The 21,315-nt window shown below is 46.6% G+C and overlaps 5 protein-coding genes across 5 annotated transcripts; 2 read left to right on the forward strand and 3 right to left on the reverse strand.

The window, feature by feature from the left end:
- Positions 1-300: 300 nt before the first annotated feature.
- On the reverse strand, positions 301-1,973 carry F4813DRAFT_176847 (enolase-phosphatase E1). Its single transcript, XM_049239272.1, has 3 exons — positions 1,469-1,973; positions 1,307-1,347; positions 301-980 (listed from the first exon to the last, which is right to left on the reverse strand). Exons 1-3 carry the CDS (start codon positions 1,509-1,511, stop codon positions 336-338), a joined length of 729 nt encoding a protein of 242 aa, XP_049103897.1. The 5' UTR covers positions 1,512-1,973; the 3' UTR covers positions 301-335.
- A 5,649-nt stretch (positions 1,974-7,622) lies between these two features.
- Positions 7,623-9,569, forward strand: F4813DRAFT_385604 (kinase-like protein; the record flags this gene model as incomplete). Its single annotated transcript, XM_049246278.1, has 1 exon — positions 7,623-9,569. One exon carries the CDS (start codon positions 7,623-7,625, stop codon positions 9,567-9,569), a length of 1,947 nt encoding a protein of 648 aa, XP_049103898.1.
- Positions 9,570-11,907: 2,338 nt separating this feature from the next.
- Positions 11,908-12,833, forward strand: F4813DRAFT_398393 (uncharacterized protein; the record flags this gene model as incomplete). The annotated part of the gene is made up of 1 exon (XM_049248045.1): positions 11,908-12,833. The coding sequence occupies exon 1, from the start codon at positions 12,054-12,056 to the stop codon at positions 12,831-12,833; it is 780 nt and encodes a 259-aa protein (XP_049103899.1). The 5' UTR covers positions 11,908-12,053.
- A 284-nt stretch (positions 12,834-13,117) lies between these two features.
- On the reverse strand, positions 13,118-16,988 carry F4813DRAFT_346255 (uncharacterized protein). The gene is made up of 6 exons (XM_049241835.1): positions 16,704-16,988; positions 16,241-16,628; positions 16,124-16,183; positions 15,773-16,060; positions 15,535-15,703; positions 13,118-15,475 (listed from the first exon to the last, which is right to left on the reverse strand). The coding sequence occupies exons 1-6, from the start codon at positions 16,775-16,777 to the stop codon at positions 13,236-13,238; spliced, it is 3,219 nt and encodes a 1,072-aa protein (XP_049103900.1). The 5' UTR covers positions 16,778-16,988; the 3' UTR covers positions 13,118-13,235.
- A 292-nt stretch (positions 16,989-17,280) lies between these two features.
- Positions 17,281-19,693, reverse strand: F4813DRAFT_385607 (transmembrane amino acid transporter protein-domain-containing protein; the record flags this gene model as incomplete). Its single annotated transcript, XM_049246279.1, has 8 exons — positions 17,281-17,437; positions 17,504-17,898; positions 17,958-17,984; positions 18,038-18,076; positions 18,129-18,289; positions 18,344-18,756; positions 18,809-19,459; positions 19,518-19,693. 8 exons carry the CDS (start codon positions 19,691-19,693, stop codon positions 17,281-17,283), a joined length of 2,019 nt encoding a protein of 672 aa, XP_049103901.1.
- Positions 19,694-21,315: the final 1,622 nt, after the last annotated feature.

The following is a 21,315-nucleotide window of genomic DNA, read 5'->3' on the forward strand; positions in this document are numbered from 1 at the left end:
CGGGGTGTCTCCGTTATAACAACCACTTTGGGTATATTCACAAATTCTCCACCCTATATAAAACTTTTTTTCCTATTTTTAGAAAACAATCCTACCCCCCCCCCCCCCCCCCCCCCCCCACGTCGAGTTGAATGCCGACCGATTTGCAAGTCCTTTAGATACCATCAACTGGGGCGACCAGCTCGGATTGGCCCGCCGGGCTAGCCAAGTTGCACTCGACCATTTCCTTTTAGTCCGACTTGCCTGCCCTCTTCTCGACTTATAGTAAGCGCCCCCGATACGGGGGCGGTATTCTGCTCGTTGACTAGCCTTGCTGGCCCTTCCCGGGCGGCCAGTTACTTCGTGTGCATGTTTAGATCATCGTCGAGGGAATTGAAGGTCTCTATGACTCGTAACCGCTGTGGTACCTCGGGCGATAAAGGTGCATTTCCAGGACGCTGAACGACCACGCTCTGCATGCCAGCTTGGATAGCAGCCTCTACTTCCTTGACGTTATCACTTAGGAATAGCCATTCCCCGAACGAAAACTCGGGGTGTTGATTAGCGATTTTCTTGTAGCTATCTGTCTCCGTCTTGAGTCCGGCGTTGACGGTGTCAAACCAGTCTGAGATCTGCGGTGTCAGATCGGACGAGGAGGCATCTGTATGTCCGAAGAACAGCTTCTGTGCCGCCACAGACCCGGACGAATAGATCATTATCTTTATGCCCTTGCGTTGCCATTCTGATAGCTTCGCGGCAACATCCGGGAATAGGGGGGCTTTCAAGTCACCTGAAGCGTAACCCTCCGCCCATAGATAGCCTTGGAGGTTTTTGAGATAGGAGATTTTTACATCCTTTTCCATAAGGTCCCTGGCATGTGCTTCTAGCGCATCCTTAGACGAGGAATATTCCGATGGAAACGCGTCTCTATACTTTGCAAAGTCTGGGCTATCCCATTGGGTTTTCAATGTCTCCGGTAGAACACTTAGTGCGTAGGGGAACTAGAACCACGTATTAGTCAACGTGGACTCCTTAATGGACATTCCGGCAAGCCAACGAAAGCAAACCAGCATAGCAGTGTTGCTAGATGCTGAGATACCAAGAGACGTAATTCGTCATAGCCGGGATATAACTATCCTAGGACAACTTAACCCCAAGTTACATAGTAGTCTAGTGGTCCGAAACTGCTGTAAACGGACGGCGCATTACATCCACTATGTGAGCGGTCCATCGTCATACATACTGGTATACAGGGTTATACTACAAGGGTGGTAGGGTTGGGGGATCTGAGAATTGGAGACACGAGGTTTCCAACGGAATGTCTTACCAGGACATCTTTGACAAAGGAGATTGGACAAACTGTGCCCTCTAGAAGGATACGTATTAGCCAGCACGCCCAGGCTAATGCGTCCAGAAGTCTAAACTGCTAGACGATAATAATAATATGAAGCAAGGGCAAGGCAAGGTCAGGCTCAGAAGCTGTCCTTACCAATGTCTAAAAGCACCACTTTCACAGGGCTGGATGGGGTCATGACGGCAACTGGAACTGTGGGTCTTCCGTTCTCTTGGAATATCGCGTCTTCAAGATCTTAAGATCTGAGCAAAAAATTCTATCGGGATGGGGGCGGAAACCAACACTAGTCTACCCGTCGGTGCAGAGCGGTGAAGGCGAAGGTGAAAAAAAAAACGTGGTAATAAGAGCATGAAATAATAATTTGACGTGCAGGAGGAAAATTTTTCTCTCTCTTCTTGCTTCAGCGGTTCAGTTCCGACCGAGGATAACACCGAATAGGATAGTAATGTTTAAGGGAAGGGAAAAAAAGCCGTACGGCACACCGCGTCTTGATGCGTGTCGTCGAGAAGGCGGTCAAGAAAAAAAAGAAAGAAAAAAGCTCGAATGGTAAGGTAGTAAAGTCAAATGGATCCCTAGCCTTGTCCCCCAGGAACGAGGAATGCACTCTGTATCGCGCTACTGCACCAACAAGGTCTTGGTAGAGTTTGATGCAGCAGAATCAGTAGTAGCAGCCCCCAAGTGTTCCAAGCGGAGGATAGATGATTGACGAACTCCAAGATAGGAAAAGTAAAGACAAGGGAAATATCAAGATGGAGGGGGAAGGGGGGGCAGGCTGGGCAGGCTAACAGGGCAGATAACGATAAACTTCGATAACAAATCTTAAAACCTTAAGAAACCGGAAAGGACAACGTGCTAAGCGGATACAGATACGTACTAAGCGGATCTTTAACGGCTTAGCAGATCAGTGGACTAAATCGATAAGGCTAAAAACAGAATAGACCACTCAAGATCGAAGACACTACTGCATCTTGTGCATCTTGTACATCGTGGGTTTGCGTGGTTGCGTCTTCTTGCATCCTTTTTGCATCGTTTCTGCATATCGGCTACTTAGCCGGAAAATATTGGAGTCCCGGCCAACCCACCTTTCCAACCTGCTAACCTGCTAACCTCCGAATAAACCAAGTAAACAAATCACTTGATTGGTATTATGGGAAGGCTGTGGTACGACGTGTGTCCATCCAACTGGATAACTGGGACTGTTGGTTCCACGGCAATGTATGGTGTCGTATGTAGTGTAGTAATATCAATAAACAAGTCTAAGACAGTAAGTCGACTCGACTCTTTTTAGCTAACTATGTATCATGTGGCTTCGTTTTCGTTAACTGGATGATTGTGGTCTAGCTAGGAAAGTCCATGGCCAATTTGGTATTATCCGGCCAGTACCTATTATGCTAACTATTATGCTAACTTATATGCTAACTTATATGCTAACTTACTATGTACATAGTATTGGCACCTTATTATTCATGCTTGCAGCAAACCTCATGCACGAAGGGCACTTACTTCCATCCAGACGACGCCGAGAGGCTAGCTGCACGATGCATCTCAGCCATCCTCAGCTATCAGCCATGGCGTTTGTAGATACGGTCCACCTCTAATAACGGACAACTACACTATACGTGTGTATGGACGACAACTCTATCAGGCCAGTCTAATATTGATGTTATCTGATACTGATATGATATCTAATATGACGATATCGTGTCATTCAACGCCAAGTTCCGTCAACTTAGCGCGAGCATAAATGATAGGAAACTTGATAAGCCTTCAGTCTAGCGATATAGCGCTGCGAATCTGCCCATCGTCTGTCCATCTCCGCCTTCACCGCCGGATCGGCTCTATATCTGTGATCTGTTAATGAACCACGTTTCGCTTGCTGTAACAGATCAAATGTTTCGGGGCAGCGTGTCGCTAGTTATTTCGACGTTGCCCGAGCCCGCGTGGGGTCGTTCCCCCTCACGCAATCCATCGATCTTTAAAGCGTTCGATTCAATAAGTGGGTTCCGTAGTTTAGTAACGCATTACCTTTAAAGCCGTTTGCGGCATGAATCTGACTCGCCCGCGTGTTGTTTGGGGGGGGGCATTGCTTTTCGGACGAGATCCAAAATATTTTGGGCTTGAAACCGTCGAGCGCGTTTCTTTGCGTTGTCAGTCATGCATGACGACGGCATCTCGGCCGTGTCGGAAAGGGCAGGAAGACGCTACTGTTTCCGGTCTATTATGGGTTTATTGGATTTACACTAAAGTGTACGAACGTGTACGATAAAGTCCATATTGCTCCTATGTACATACATATGTAATGTACTAACCTAGAATGCAGTGGGGGGAGGAGGGAAATATGTACTAAGACACTGCCGTTTTTAGGTCACACGACAGAGATCCGTCCCAAGTCTTGGGACACAACTGTGTCCATCTGTTCTACTGTTCTACTGTTCTACGAAGCATACGGAATACATACATACACTACCTAGGTACACTACTGTGGAATGTCTTCTTCCATGGTTGCCGAAAGGGGGCGAAATGATAAGTCATCTTGTCCTCGTTATTGCATCATGCTCAATTGAAGCTTATATGTACATACATATGTAACTCGGTAGTCTTCCTCATCGTGAGATCTGCTTCGAGTAGTATACTGTATGTTACTGTTGTATGTAGGATTAAATTTTCATCGTCGCCTTTTGAGGAAAGATGATGCCAACTCGCATCAGGCGTATCAATTAAAGTCCGACTAGGATTGCCCCAGACTTAGCCGGCAAATACCAAGAGGACTTATGTATGTATTAGAGGACCCTAATAATTCAGGGGCAGAGGGGTCGCGATACGCTTTCTGACGCCGTAGGGTGCCATCCAATGTCAGGTAACTTTCAATTCTCAATTCTCAATTCTCAACTCTCTATCGTTCAATGTCGTTCTATTGTTTATGTACAGTTGCTCGAGTTTTCGCGCTTGTCAAACCTCAAGCTGGCTGTGATTCACCCTTTTGATATGAATCAATCTTTTAATAATCTCCTGCGTGCAACGCTAGGTACGGTCGACTTGGAAGTTGTCGAGTATCGGGTACATGTTTAAACTTGTTGGCCTTCCTACCTATGTATGTATGTATGTATGTAAATGCGCTGACCCGACTATGAAAGATGGTGTTCGGTATCCTGCAGCAATTGAAATTATACACAAAGGCGGTCAACTTGGAGCAAAAAAAGCATCCAACTACAAGTCGGGCAGCTCCAAGTCAAGCTCCAAGTCAAGCTACAAGTCCAAGCTAGGCAAAGCTTGGAAGTCACAATGTTATGTAAAGATGTACTAATAAATGTACTAATAAATGTACTAATAAATGTACTAATAAATGTACTGATGCAGGTAAAAAGGAGTGCATAACCTTTAAACCAATAAGTAAGCAGCCTGTCTTCTAAGTGAAACGGAATATGCTGGAAGAATCGAGACGCGAATCATTGGCCGCCATCAAGAGATGATCGTGGGGTCTTGTAGCAACGTGTCCAAGTCTACTTTTATGCCTGCTTGGGAAATCTCCAGCAGAGTAGGTATGTAGACGTTCAATTCTGTTCAATGGCTTGTTAATGTAATACCTTGTCGAGGTTATAGAGTGTACATGTAGATCCATTCAACTAAGAAGAAGGAGTACATGAGTCTTTGGTCTCTCAGCCCCCTGCCGTCAGCCTTTCTGCTGTGAGAATCTGTTATCGGGGTACTTTCTCATTAGGTAGATGGCGGTGTGGCGATCCTAGACTAGCTTGTGCTTGAAGGTAGCACTCTTATTAGAACTATTGTATACGGTGCATCCGCTAGCAACATTCCTACTGGAGTCCGTGCTTGTCCGCGTGGTTCATGATTCGATAAGCTTCTAGTTGGCCTGCCGCTAGTTTACATACACTATGTACATACAGAGCTTGGGAGATTGATTGGAGAGCATTGGGAGATTGGGAGATTACATGACAATCCCGATCGAATCTTCTTCGGTTCATACTCAGTATTTATTTCGTACTGTTTATACTGTGAATTAGTTTACGGCCGAGCCGAACTTCAACGTCGCGTCTGACGAAACAGCTATCTTGGTACCTTATGCACCCCAAGCGTTTACACGCGAGTTCCACCATTCAGGTCTTGTCCAGGAACGTACCTTGCTATCTGATGGCGTGGCATTTTGTTAAAATTAATCCAGTCCTTATATCGTCATCGTCTTCAATTGATTACTCTATCTACCGTATAAACACTGTTACTCAAACTACATACCTATGTAATTGCATACCTGATACCTACTACATAATATATGTAATTACATCGTACACTACATAGAGATCCAGAGCTAACTACACAACGGTACTAGAACAAAGACCCAGCAGCAGCTGTTGTTCCTTGCTGCTGTTTCTGTCCTTGTGTTCTCCTTAGGTCCCTTGTCCTTCCCTTGTTCCTTCCTCTCCCCCTGGTCACGAACTACGTACATACGTACATGAAGCTCCACTTAGGCGCAGCACCAAGTTCTCTCCTTCCACTATCCATTCACGCCATCCATTAAACTGCCTGCCTGCATCGCTCCATGGTCGTCCCACCACCCAAAATGTCCAGCCCAGTAGCCTAGTAGCCATAATTGGTTCTGGTGGACCCAGTGAGGTCGAGCCAAATCCACCTCCACACAGCCAAGTTCGTTGTTCAATCTCCCCATTCGGGTCATACTAAGACTTTGCTATTATTCTCTTTCTCACTATTCTCTCCCAATTCATCCATCCATTTCCTACCGCTTCTTCTTTTACCGATCGTCCTCAACATCTTACTTACTCATCTCTCTATCTTAATCTTCGTTCCGTCACTCTCTGTCCCCTTCTCTCTTATCCACCTAGCTGTTGATTCCCTGCTTCCGTTTTACCAAAAAGAAAAAAAAGTGCCAACCAACGTAACGAGAGAAAGGGATCTGGATCTTAGCTTCCTGTCCCTATTACCCTAATTAATAGAAAGCTCTCCTTCCTTTGAGGGTGACCATTGGTCTCTTTTAACAACTCTTGCTCCTCCTTTCCACTCGACCCCCCTACAACGGTCACGACATCTCTCTCCGCATACCTGATCTGATCCATTCAAACCCGGCCAGCGGTCTTTGTCCAGTCGAGCCAGTTAGTAAAACAACTGACAAAAAGAAACCGACGAACAATAACCCAGCGCCGCACTCTTCTCAGCTACCTTCCCAACCATCAAGTCCGGATACTAGACTTCATAGCGCCTTCACCACGTCACACCCGTCTTGACTCGTAATTTGATTGCCTGGATCCGCACCGAACCAGGTCCACCTTGGAATAACAACCATTGCCAATCCACATTTGTTAAACAAGGTCACGAGGAGTCATAACTTCGCTCCCTAAATTAGCAAACTATCGAGCCGAGTTAGCGGGAGTCGACTGCCGTGAAGCTCATATTTTGGTACGCCCTACATAACCACCAACATCCCGTTCTGCCAGCTCCGATCTCGTGGCCGACCAGTCATCGAAAGGCTTGGTCATCAAGAGCCACTTGCGTAAATATCTATCATCCCGCCGTATCCTTCTCGCGAGTCTCTCATCTCGAATTACCATCCAGCTTAGATGATATTTAGAGCCGAGGAGTAGTTCAGCTGCTCAATAAATCCCTAGGACGCACGCCGCCTTTGGACACAAGTTGCATCGATCGATTGTTGACTCATTGCTCTACCACTTGTAACAACGAGAACATCAATAGTTACGAACAGCAACGCAAGATAAATAAATCCTTCTCGAGCTCCTCCAACCCGAGGCTTGTGACCATAAACTCAAATCACACTCTTTCAGATTGAGACCATCGTATCGATGTCCTTATAACGAACTTTTCCTTTCACTCTTTCAGGACCAAAGGTCCAACCACTATTCACGATTATTTCGATTGCTTTCATTTGTCCGACAAATTTTCACATACCCTGGATGAGCCTCTGACCTGTTGACGACCTGGAGTTCTTTGCTTTCTTTTCCCCATAACCGGCATCTTGTATATCGCTTCCTACTATCTCGACTTACCCAACTCTTCTTGGATTGGCAACATTTACTTTATCAACTACTACTACCTTCCTCGCTCCTGGCAGCTCTAGCTCTGTACAAGCATTCAAAAAGTTTCTCATCGATTTCTTCAAGAAGCATTCCGATACCCATTTTTCTCCCTTTCCAAATAGACATCAGGTAAGGGGGGAAAACAATTATACAGCTTGTACGATCATTCTGGTTACATCTAGTTTACTTCATCTCACCTCGATTATTTGTCTCACGTCGAGACAACGGTCATGGAATGCCTGAGAAACAAGTTTCACAATGGCGTTTTGCTCGACGGGAGATTTCAAACCGTCTCTCCTCTTAATCATGGATCTTTTGGAATGGTCTTCATGGCAAAGGACTTGGAAACCAATGAGCTCGTTGCCATCAAGTGCTTGACTAAGAAGGCAGCTGCCGACGGAGACGGGATCGAATTTGCGGTCGACGAGAACTCCGAGGAGCTACTTTCCCACCGCCTACTAGGTGCCCATCCCAACATCGTTAACCTAATCCACTCGTTCGAGACCGACTCCCACGTGTACCTTGTCCTCGAATACTGCTCGCGTGGTGATCTCTACGAGGCCATTCGCACTGGACTTGGCCCCCTGGAGACGGAACACGTCCGCCAGTTCATGATCGAACTGGTTGACGCTGTTTCGTACATGCACTCGAAAGGGATCTACCACCGAGACATCAAGCCCGAGAACATCTTCCTCACCGAGTCGGGTTCGATGAAGCTTGGCGATTTTGGATTGGCTACCACGGACCGATGGAGCTACGAGAATACGGTCGGGAGCGATAGATACATGTCGCCTGAGCAATATGATTCGGCCGGAGCCGGATACTCGCCGGCCCAGGCTGACATCTGGGCGATCGGTATCTGCCTTTTAAACATTCTCTTTTCTCGAAACCCCTTCAGTACCCCAACCGAGGCTGATCCCCTGTTTTTGGATTTCTCGCGTGACAAGCAATCTCTTTTCGATGTCTTCCCTACCATGTCCCAGGATACGTACGAAGTCATCGTCCAGTGCATGAATCTAGATCCTAGGAAGCGATCCCTAGTCGGTGCTAAGAGCGCCCTCCGTCGCGTTGTTAGCTTCACTACCCTCGAGGAGGCCCTGGATGACTTCTGCACGACTGAGCGTTCGACTGTCGCCACCGCCAACCGCGAGCCGCTCCGGACTCCTTCGATCCAGAGCCCCCAGCTAGACCAAGGCGTCTTCCCGTGGGCCAAAGCCCTGCACGCAACCCAGCCTCAGGCTATCCGTCAACTCAGTGCTATCCCCGACGATGAAAGTTACACGGAGGATCTGTTCTCCAAGTCCGCGGATACCACTGACTGGATGTCCGGTTCTGCTCTAACGCCTTCGATCTCGTCTGTCCTGACTTCCAACCTCGCGGCATCTATGAACTCGCTCAACGTGTCGCGACCTATGGATATGCCCGTCCGCACTGCTGCCAGGGCGTCTCCAATGACTGGCTCGTTGCCGATTACCATGTCGAGGCCCAGACCTACTCTTAGTGCCATGTCGATGGTGTTTGGTCGCCAGAAGGATGCCGTGTCTAAGAGCTGGAGCGACATGTGGGATGAGGATGTAGAGGAGGACGAAGAGGAGCGCGCCCGTCAACTACAAGCGCTCAAGGAGCTTAACTCTAGGACCTGGAGTCAGGAGAGCAAGGAGGCTACTAGGACTCCGCGGCAGGATCAGGTATCCTTGCACCAGGCGCCAGCGTCTGATAATGAGAAGCCAGAGGCTTCGTCTGTGAACGATACCATTTCAAATGACATTGATGGGGACCTAGTTGCGGATGGATTTTTCTTTCACGAGCCTGTTGCTGTTGTACAGCCTGAGCATTTCCCCGTTCGGTACTCGCCACCGTCGAAGCGCAGCGACGTTGACAAGTGGGCGGTCCTAGGGGAACGCCGCCGGGCATACGCAGGAGCACCGGAACCCAAGTCGCCGGATTTTTCAACGAAATCCCGACGCCAGTTCGGTATCGGATTTAATACTTTACCAGGAGGAGGAATAGGAATTTGGGACCAAGCCAATCAGCAAAACCACAAATGGAATCGAGATCATCGCTCTGCATCACGCGAATGCCCATGGAACAAGGGTCGAGACTGGAACTGGCGTAAGGAGAGACGCCACGATTTCGGTGACGTCGAGTGGGTTGGCCACTGGCAGGAGGCTCATTAGAGCATTTTTCTTCTTTTTAAACTCCTAGCCGGTGTCGCCACTTGTAGTTGTGCTCATCTTTCCACCACCACACGGGATGTTTTCTTGTCTGACTCGGGATGTCGCCCTGCTTGCTGCTTTCTTTAGTTGTATTCTCTGCCCACCATGTGTTATTCTTAATAATTAAGTTTGGTGGTCGCCTCGGAGCAGAGGAGAGGAGGAGGTTGAAAAGGATGACGGCTTATGCTCTTCCCTTCCCAATAGACAAGGCACGGGAGGGGGAGGACGAGAAAAAAAATATGTTGGCTTTGTTCTTCTCTTGGTTCTTGGTTGGGATCATGGAATCAATCATGATTATCTATCGCAGTTTGGCAAAACAAAAATTCATGTTCGGCAGCAGCAAGCAAGCAACGACTTAGACATACGCACTCCCCTATTCACGCAGCAGAGCTTCCCGGTGGATTGATCTAGCGTCAACTCGCTCTCTAGGTATTAGATATCTCCAGATTATTGAAGAATACCAGAAGTTACCCACTCAATTATTTGGCTCGCTTGGTATTGGTGATTTGTCTTGATGACTAGGTGTGATACTTCGTCCTCGGGTACCTGGGGACGTTGGAAGGTTTGTACGATTAGTGTTAGTATTAACTAGTATATATTGTTGTAATAGTAATAGATGTACGTATATAGCTTCGCAAATTATTGACTTTGTAGGTGACTTGTCTTCTAATGTGTTGTCTTCTAATGTGTTGTCTTCTAATGTGTTGTCTTCTAATGTGTTGTCTTCTAATGTGTTGTCTTCTAATGTGTTGTCTTCTAATGTGTTTACAATTACGCTGAGGCGTTACTGTTTACTGTCACGTCTGTATTCTAATTTGGTGTCTACTAGAGCGATAAATCGTTTCTAACGTATGTTTATGAAAAGGGTTTTGCTAGTTATACTGATCTGTCATGGTAGGCAGTGTAGTGTTCAGTTAGACTAGTTCACGGAATTAGAGAATGTAGGTGAGGCATATTAGTATTAAACATCGAAGTCCTAAACACAGTCATCAGCGCCGTAAACCGGCAAGATACCTACCTAGGTAAGCAACCCGGTTAGTTGTCTCAGCGCTTCTCGGGAACATTGCATAGGTACCTAGGTAAGGCTTGTATGTTTGTTCTAGAAACACGCAGGTTATGTAGGTTAGTGCACGTATTGATTAACTTGACTTAACTTACACAGATAATCCCGGCCGAGCTTCCCTTGGATACCCATGCCGCACAAGTTAGTTGGCAGGATTTCCCCGGCGGGTCTTCTGTTTATGACGGCGGCGGCTATATATAGGTAGGTTAGGTAGGTTAGGTAGGTACATGTCGCGATGGCTTGGCGGTGACGAATTTAGCGTCTAGATCCATTCCTGCGGCGCGGGTATCCGAGACGGCGGGACGCTGGGGAGATGGCTTGTTCGGGAAGCTGGTGGGTTAGGAATGGTCTGGGCTGCTTATGTTGGGTTTGTATGTTGGGTGGGACTTGGAGATGGGATGGGATGGGATGGTGTCAGTGACCTGAAACGTCCTGGAAGGATGGGATTTGGTTCGAGTCTGGGCTTGGGAATACGAGGGTTGGGAATGATTGTGTTGATTATTAAGTATTTGTGAGATCCTGGTGCTTGTTGTTGTTGTTGTTGTTGTTGTTGTTGCTGCTGCTAGACTCTAGTCGGTCTAAATGTCTTATTGACTGAATTAGGAAGGACTTGAGTCCGATAGTTCATGTTATTTATTAGTTTACGAATTGAATTTGCATCGCTTTAGAAGAAAAGGGGAGATAAATAACCTGTCCCGAAGAGTATTATCACAGCTTTTACTCGTGTTCATAAACTTTATCATACTTATGAATATTTAACAGTATAAATATCGCCTCCTTCTACCTTCTTTGGGTATTAGAGCTTGATTACAAGGTTGCCCTGATGAAGAACCTTGAATTATCGTCATGCCCCCCTTTAATACTGTAGGTAGACTCTTGTCTATATACATGTACCTTGACTTTAGTCTCTACCTATGTAGTAGACCTTGGAAGGTAAGAATTAATAAACGACTGCCCTAGATATGATAACATGTACTGCCCCTGCTTTGCAAGACTCTAGAAGGTCTAAATAAGCCATAACCATGACACTGGGAAGCTTCAGTCTAAGTGATAGCTATTTGGATCTCACTATCGCGCCTCCTCGCTCATCAGAGCAAGCAGCTACGGTATCTCATCTTGTCCACTTAGAATATATCGTTATGCATCGTGCCCAATTCTTCCATCCCTTAAGTTCACAAGTAGATCATCTAGCCAGGCGTCCTCTTTGAATCAACCAGTTCAACTTAACTATCTACATTCTCTTGCCGGCTAAGAACAAAACTAAATGAGTGACATCCTCAAATATACCAATCTTACCACTACTCTTATCGTGCAAGCAACCAAAAAAATAATAATCAAAGTTAGAAATACAACTCACCCGGTATTGTCATAATACTACCAATATGGATCACGACCATGCAATCACCATCGAGCTCGGGAAGCCAGAGGAGTACGACCAATCTACCGAGGACATCACGCCGAGCCCAACACCACGGCCGGCCTCTGATCAAAGAAACCAGAGACCTCTGTACGCAGCTTCGACCAAGTCCTGCTTCTTCTGCCGCAACACGCTCCTGCTAAGCTACTTCAACTGCTGCGCCGTATGTCTCGGCACCATCGAGCGTAGCCAGAGCCGTAATAAGACCAACGATGACAACAATAACAGCAACAACAACAGCAACGAAAGACTAACATCAGACTCCCTACCCCTGCCTACTACGCAGCCGCGGGAACCTTCAGCATCGCCAACAACAACACCACCCCCCTATTCCTCCTCCTCCTCCTCCTCATCCTCTTCCACTACCGAAAACAACTACAACTCCCCCCCCGCCAAACCCCCCCACTGCCCCAGCCCCTACTGCCGATACACGCACGCCCGGCCGCTGATGCTGCTCTTCGCGCTCGGCGAAGCGGTGCCGTCGCTCGGGGGGCTAGCGCTCCTCAACGCGGCGCTGTACCGGCACGACTGGGCGCAGTTCCGGTTCGCGGGCATGCTGGCGCTGCAGTGGTGGCAGATCTTCGTGCTGCCGCGGCAGTGGGCGCGCGGGCGCTCCGTCGTCGCCGGGCAGCTCGTCGCGTGCCTGTTCATGGTGTGGTTTTACGTCGACGGCAGCCGGAGCTGGAGGTGGTGGGAGCCGCTTGCTGTTAGCACTGTGCTGTTGAAGATTGTGTTTCCTTGGTAGGGGGGGGGGGGGGGGGGGGGGTGGGATTGTGGGGGTTTTGTTGTTGGGAGGGAATAGGGAGAGAGAGGGAAGAGGGCAGAGGGCAGAGGGCAGAAAGGGGTGTTATGGGTGAGTAGCTGAGGGCTGGCTGTTCGTTCTTTGGGCTTGGTAGACTTACGGTACGCACTTATACGGTGTTGGGTGTTTGCTTAAGGGGCTGCGTACTAGTAACTGTATTCTTTTCAGACGAAGACATGGATTAGAAAATCATGATTCTATCACTAGTCCCTGGGATGTCGTGTGGTCTTGGCTGTTCATGGAGTGTTATGCATTACTATGAACGTGGTTTCATTATGGTACTGCGTAAATATCGTTGCTCATACTATATGCAAGCTGAGTTGTAATTTAAAGAAACGAATACCCTCAGCGCGCATCATATGCCTTGGCGAGTAGTTCTCGTGAATCAATCAGGAACTTGTCATCTTCATCAACTATAGTTAATAATATCGCAATCACGCGCTCGAGTATCTTAATTGCATCCTCAATCTTGCCGTATTCAATATATGCATCTGCTAGGTTTCGCTCTGGTTGTAGTTTAGAGATGTCATCTTTAGCCAATGTTGCTTTTTGAATAGCGACAACATGCTCAAGCAGGTTAATTCCTTCTTCAAGCTGTCTATTCTTCAGGTAGGCGACTGCTAAGTTATTCTCCAAGGTGAGTAACTGTTTGTCGTCCTCTGCCCACATCTTCTTTTGAACAGTTCTGACATGCTCATATAACCTGATGGCTTCTTTAGCTCGGTTAGTCTTACAGTATGTGTCGGCACACCATAGTTGTGAATCAAGGTAAAAAAGATCGTCTTCCGCCAAGTTTTTCTTCATAATAGATATAATGCGCTCCAAAATGCTGATCGTTTCCTCAAACTGGCCAATTTCATAATATGTCGTTGCCAGCGCGTGCTCTGTTGTCAGTACGTTGACGTGCTCCTTGCCCAAAACTTCTCTCAATATGGGTATAATACGCTCAAACATCTTAATCGCATCCTCTGATTGGCCATTGGCATTCGATGCCAATGCTAGCTGATGTGTTGCTGTTAATCGATCGGGGTGATCTTCTGGTAACGTCTCATAGATGACCGCAGTACGCTCATACATCCTGATCGCCCTCTCAACCTGCTTATCGTTAATGTATGCGCCTGCCAACGTGAATTGCATTGCCACTTGAATGGGGCTCTCATCTTCAACGACCACCATGGGTTCCAATAACTCAATCGCGCGCTGATGCTGTCCTATTTGAGAATATGCATTTGCCAAATAGTACTCTAATGGGTACTGTAGGATATCGTCTTGAAAGTTGTGCTCTTTTCTCCACGCAACGGCTTTGCTTAATACTTTGATTGCTTCTCTAAATCGTCTGATGTGTTCGAGATACGCTCCAACGTTGCAAGATAATTCATATATCTCCCTCATTTGGCAATCTCTACTTTCTTCAAGCAAGCGTAAAGCATGTGATATATATTCTCTCCATACTTTATGTGCTATTCGGCATCGGCAGCATCCAAATAACGGAACCGACGAAAGATAGGTAATCGCGTCGGTTCTTATCCGTTTTAGGCCGTGGTCCTGCAGCCATGCTCGTATCGCTATATGTACCAGCCTGTGCATATCAAACATAGAACCATCCTCTCGTCGAGTTATAAATGCGTATCCTAGAAGTGTACCAATCGCATGTTCGAAGTCCACCTCCAACTGCTGGGCAGGTAAAAGCGATTGTGGGATAGCTTTTGGATCGAGGCAAGCCATATACGAGAACATCTCTGCTGCGATGCGATCGCACTTTCGAATTTGTTCAAAAGACACAGTCCACGTCTTCAGAACCGCCTTGGTCATATCCAGAGTATTATCATAGAAATCTCGTTCCATTAGCTTAATAGCGTTGCTCTCTTCACCCTGTAATAGGCCAAGGTACTTCTCGACTGACATCGTATTCTTGTTCATATATGAAGCGGCCTGTACGATGGCAAGGGGAAGATACGTAAGTTCCTTAACCAGTTCCTCGATTATCGTTTCGTTTTGGTCGGGATGATTTATGCTATGTGTTTTGAAGAGATTTGTTGCCTCTTCGGGATTCATTCCTCCGAGCTCGACCATATTGTTTATCGCTACGTCCACGGCTACTTCTTTTAACCGCGTAGTGAAGAGGGTTAAGCCACGGCTGTTTTGAGGTAGGTATTTGATCATACCAGTTGAATCGTTCGATTCAAATGTTGCTTCGTGATCGTCCGCATTATCAACGATCAGAAGCCACTTCCCGGCATTCTCGGAGCTGAGATGTTGCTTTACCAGCATTTTCTGGTCCCCTTCGCCGGATATCCGAAGCAACTTAGCCAAGCCCGCATATGATTGCTCAAAAGTTGCTTGACTCTGTGCTAGCACCCAGAAGACAGAATACTCAGGCTCGCGGTCTCGCAACCGGTACGCAAACTCTAGGGCCACTTGGGTTTTCCCGGCACCCCCTAGGCCAAAAACTGCTAATCTCCTGCGTTTCTTGACGAAAAAGTGGTTTTCGATCTCTTTTAGAATTTGGTCTCGACCGCCAAAATGTTCATTTCTAAGGTGCGGAACATGAAAAAGGGGTTTGCTAGCGATACTTGGAGGGACACCTTGAAGAATGTCAACAACTGTAAAATTCAACTGAGCATATTGCTAAAAATGTACTAACTCCTTTGAAACCCCTCGGCGATGAATAGTTGGATAACCCCGGATATACTCTCATACTGTTGGTCCGTCCTGTTGCTGCACCTTGCCATCTGCATATGGTCTGCATCAATTGTCTCAACTGTTTCTTGCATTTCCGGTAAGCCGACTTTGGAAGAAAAATCGTCTACCACCTAAAAATTGGGCGGATTGTCAGTTGATACTTTCGATAGTTAGTTTATAATTAACTAAGTAAGATATACCTTGCCCTCAAGTCCTTTCACGCCTGTTATGCCTCTTGCTTCCTGGAATGAGTGAATCATAATACCCTTTTCGCCAACCCTGTTTATGAACTGGGCGTGAATATTGTCGAGGACTTCGCTATTAACTTGTAGGTTCCTGACGATTGGCTTGTTAAAGTCTTGCAGGGCAAATGCGGCTAAGTTCGATGCGATAGATCCCCATCCTGCCATCGAACTACCTCTGTGAGGCGTCCCAAGGAAAATAATCAGCTTTGTCCGTGAAGAGCAGAAATTTGATCTGCATATTGCCTAGTTTTATTAGCACTAATCTTTACTTCGCGTTTATTTTTTTTTTTGGGCTATACGTCTTACATCTTTCACGATGATTCCGCCGAGGCTGTGGGCAATGAATATGATCGGCTCGTTGAATCCCTGGGATTTTTAGCCGAGTAAAATCAACTGAAGTTAGGGGAGGGGGTATTAGGTTACCTTGCCCTTTAAAATGCGCTCAGTCCGAACAGTGAAATCTCTGCCGTGTTGCGATATGCTGTTCTGGTTATTCGCTTGGAACATCCCATTTATGACATTGGCATTGTATCCATATGTCCATACTCTCGCTTTGGGGAAATCCTCAACAAGATAGTCTCGTGGCCAGAATACATTGTGTTGCATTGATGAGCTCCCACGGGTTTCGCTTTCATCTTCTTCACCCTCTTCGCCATCGTCGTCTGTATTATGTGTCGAGTTCGGGCGTGAAGTTCGCTTTCGTTTTCCGAGCCTTTGCCATATTGTAGGCACAACGTGTTCGCTTCTTCTAGTCGAGTTATCTTCCCAAGTCGTTTGTGGATGACCCCTTAACCCGTGTACAAGAATAATGCTAAAATGGTATGGTTAGAACGATAGAGGCCTTGACAATCGTTGCCATTGCGTAGGAAACGTCCGTATCACGTACTTGACTTCGCATAATCCATTTGCGGGGCTAGAGAGCTGCGTGAGCCCGTTGCGACGTATACTATGCTCGGGCATGGGTATGAGATAGACACAACTAAAACAGAAATGGGACAGCCGTAAATTCCGGTAAAGTTGTTGCTTGTCCCAAGAGAAATCCAAGGTCGTTCAATTTTGGATGGCCCTAAGATTGAACAAGTATGGATTGCGCCAGAAGTAAGGCTGTGGGAGTAAAGATGTAAAGGATTATACCCATTAACTAGATTATGTTTTTGTCAATATTATTGCCTTAACGTAACATTCTCTTCATACAAATAATAGCAGCGAAAATAATAGACGACTGCCCTTTTTTAAATATATATTTATCAACTAATTACCTATGTATCATATTGCTTTCTTTATAGTACCATAATACTGTTTTATCAATATCATCATATAGCCACTACTTTTTAAATACCTAGAATACGTTCAAATTTTAGCAACGGCGTTGAAAGAAGGAGCCACTCCAATTATAGCATGTTTATTATTGATTACCTATATGTAATACTAAGGTATTAATCGTTAAACAAGTTTTGCTTCCCCTAGTACTCCGCCCCAATAAGCTTCTTAGGCAAGAAAGCCCACACAGTCCCAATGACAGAGAGGGTCGAAGATAGGAGCATGACAATCCAGGTAAATATGCGTTCTCGCGTCGAGATCTCATGTCCGAATAACTTCAAATAAAATGCTAGAGGAAGTCTGCGAATTTGTTAGCCTCCATATTCTCCAAGAGCCTAGTTTAAGTAGAAGAATATCAACACTCACGTAACACATATAGTGAAGCAGAGGGCGCTTCCCATGAACGCCATGATGGCGTCGAATGCCGGGAAGACTATAGCAATTGCCAAGAATACGAAGAGCGTCAAAACTCTGACGAGAGCTTTCAGCACCCCCCTCGAGCTGCTAGAGAGCCCGACAAGGGGTGTTTCCTCCGCGACGACTTGTTGCCGAAGACCGAATAAGACTTCTAGAATTGTGACGATCGGTTGAGAATTCAGAGGGATCTTAGTTAAAGGAATAATCGCGATGAAGATCACAATGAGGACGTTAAGAACGTTGGGGTATCCCTTGGTTTCAAGGATATTCCCGGTGATCTCGTCACGGACCCCATCGCCAAACATCAGCAGTCCTACAACAGCTACGGCAAAATCTATTATCAACTATAAGTTGTTAGTTTGGGTAGTTTTCGAGTTAATTGGTTAGGGTCCTCGAGACTTACAGTGAAGCTAAACGTGTATCCAACCGCCTATTCAAATATTAGACAAACCCACTACCGATAAATTCATTGTGTTTACTCACCTCCTTAAAGCGGTGGGGATGTCGCATGTCACGATAGATCTAGATTTGGGTTAGATGATTGGTCTCTTATCCTCGGTCAAGATGGACTTACATTTGGGAAAACACTGTGCCCACCCCATGGAGACATGAGTAATCCAAAGGACAGAGGTAAAGTAAGCCAATTATCAGGGAACAGATATGTCTTCGCAGGCTCTATAAGAGAACCAGGCGAGTGCGGTTTAATCAACCCGTCAAAGATGACGATGGTAGCAACTATACCATTTTGTGAGTATTTCAACACTGGCGGCGGGTTTGTGGAGGACTTACTGCCTAGACACGAGACCACACCAACAAAGCTAGTAACAGAGAGAAAGGACAGAGGAACGAATTGTAGAGGTATGAGGATCAGAGTACAGACAATCTTCCACTCAGTCACACTTAGTGTACCAGGAAACAAGAGTGCTAGCGAGTCGGCAAATAGTACTATAAGAGCCACACATGCAGCAAGTAATTCCAGGGTGAAGAGCACTGCTGTCATGATGCGCGCTTTTCTGCCAAAGCAGGTATACGCTATATCGGAAAAGGTGATTGTGCTAGGGTCGCGATCCATGCATCTTGATAATATTTTCGCCGTCCAGCTGGTTAGTGCGGCACATAGAAACAGCGCAACAAGCCCACAGACCCAACCAGCATACTTCAAACCCATAGGCAGACTCAGTAAGCCGACACCGATCATGACGCTATATTGAGATTTAGCTATGGGCCTCCAAAGAGAAAGAGGAGCTCACTCACTTAGTAGAGTTCACAACCGTTTGTGGTAGAGTCGATTGGCCGGCTACAGCTAGCACAAGCCTCCCTTCTTGCTCAACCTCTTTTACAAGGATAGGCGGCCGTTCGCCATCAGGCATATTCGCCCCTGATTCTTGCTGCTGACGCCATAGATCTGCGGCATGGATCATGGAAGAATGAGCAGCCGACTGGACGGTACCATAGCTTCGAACGGATCCGTAACTACCAACCAGAGGAGAGACAGAAAGGTGTGGTGGCACGGAGAATAACGAATTGCCATGAAGGGAGCCGGATGGTGATGCTACTCGGTATAGTTCGCTGCCCGAGCGTTTTCGCTCGCCTTCCGGTCCATCTGTTCGTGACGGAGGCGTTCCAGCTGGCCCGGGCTCCTCGTGGTCGATACTGTGGGGCAAAGGAGCTTCAACATCTTGTCTCGAGGGAGAAACTCTGGGACCCGCTTCAAGGTCGCGTCCGGCGTACGGATTAGGGTCAACTGACTGAACGGGCTCCTGATCTGGCGCAAATACAAAGGTCGGGTGTTGCGGTAAGATTTCCGGGAAGGCAGCGGCTCGTTGCCAACTTCTCCCAAAAGACCTAATACTATTGACGCCACCAATATCGGCTACCGCAGCAAGACGATGCGTTATAGATGACCTGTGGGAATAGATACAATTAGTCTAGGCGCAGGCGAATCGATGGCGGGCATGCCAACCTTCGTCCTGCTCGTCGCGGGTGTTCCTCATCGTGCCCGTGAGCATCCGGGTCACTTAACAATGCTTGGTCCTCAGAGCGAATACTCATATTACTGGTAGATAACAGGCTATCGCTTCGGCCGGGTGAAGCCCCGCGATCGTATTCATCCCAGTTCGTAGGCTGCCTCGCAGCCATGTCTATATGTTAAGCTCACGGGTTAAGAGAGGGCCAAGAGGAGAAGAGTATTCGAAATACTACGAGATGAAAATATGTAGAAGAGGGTCAGTAATTTAAATATTTGACGGAGAGATTATTAGCGGCACTTCTGCGACTAAAGCAATCTATGTTAGCTCTTCAGCCTCAGTATAGATTACCCAGCTTCAATGGAAGGAGATAGAGGAAAGATTTTGTCAGAGATACTGTTAACCTAGAAATACCGAAAAGATAGACGCAACCATGCGCATACATATTATACCCCAGACTATGCAGCTACCTTGCTTTGATAACGGTGGAGCCGGTGTGCAGAAACGATGGATTGTTATGGTGTTGAAGTTACTTATTATACTAGGTACGCTAGTACGATGACTAGTCTGATACTTGTCTGATACTTGGCTTGCTACCTATGTACATAACCCAGGAAATAAATACATGTACTTGCCGACGCGGAGAACGGTCCCATGATTTACCTTTTGCGCCTGCCTGTGTTAGACAAGAGCTCGAATTGCCATATCTAGGCCTCGGGGAAGTAGGGAAGTAGGGAAGTAGGGAAGTCACTACCAAATCCATTATCGATGTTTCCACCGCGCCACATTATTGGACAATGGATTCAATGTGGGGACTAGTACAATCCCTTTTTAATTCTTAGCATGAGAACAAGGCTGATAATGTCACACCAATTACATACGAATATCTACCTCTTTCGAGGAAAAAAATAATTTCCTACGTCCTGGTGATGCCAGCTAACTTTGCACAGCGAAACATCGGAATCTATCGCTTCTCGTCGGGCTAAATTACGGGAGCATCGCTGGAAACTAACAGGAGATGCTCGAAATTTCGCGCGGCACTGCACTGCACCGCACGCAACGTAACTCTACTGGCTCGGGGAAGATATTTTTCGAGAAGGAGATAAGATCGCGCGGTTACGTGACGTCATTTCGTACTGTATGGGGTATGAGGTTGGATCAGATATTGGCATGCTGCAAGTAAAGTCATGCGCCGCAAAGCTTTTAAGGGTTGTCCGAACCATTGCCGCCTATAGCGGGTTACAGTGTGATTGGCCTGTTAAATAATTGCATACATACTACCCACGAGAGGTCGGGTCGTCTAGTGTAAGTGCGATGTCCAAAAACGGTCTCAGGAGTTGTAATATAATATAATTGCTTTTCATCAAATTTTACGTTTCCGGTGTCACTAAATACTAGCGTTGATCTGAGGGCTTATTAACTAACGTAAGGGGGTATTTGCAACTCGACTAACATATACCTTTCAAGTGTCGATCGGTCGTCCTCGTTTCTATTGACGAGTATTAGCGTCTAACGGGCTGAACGTGCTCTATTGTGCTTTACGAGGCTCTTTGATATCCATGCATAGCACTTTGGTAAATAGACATCTTAAGCGTTTGAGAGACTTATATTGAAACAATTAACTATATAAATGGACCATACTACTCCAAGATGATTCAACCATGTATAGATGGCGGAACACTGGTTGGCTCGAATATGTCTGTGGTCGACTGCCCCTCTTAGACAATGCTGCGTTCTGTTGTGTTCCAACTTATAGTCTTATATATACATAAGCTGAAAAGGCTACGTTATCCG

Source organism: Daldinia decipiens (assembly GCF_022478715.1).
Source record: "Daldinia decipiens strain CBS 113046 unplaced genomic scaffold F4813scaffold_3, whole genome shotgun sequence".
Lineage (NCBI taxonomy): Eukaryota > Fungi > Ascomycota > Sordariomycetes > Xylariales > Hypoxylaceae > Daldinia > Daldinia decipiens.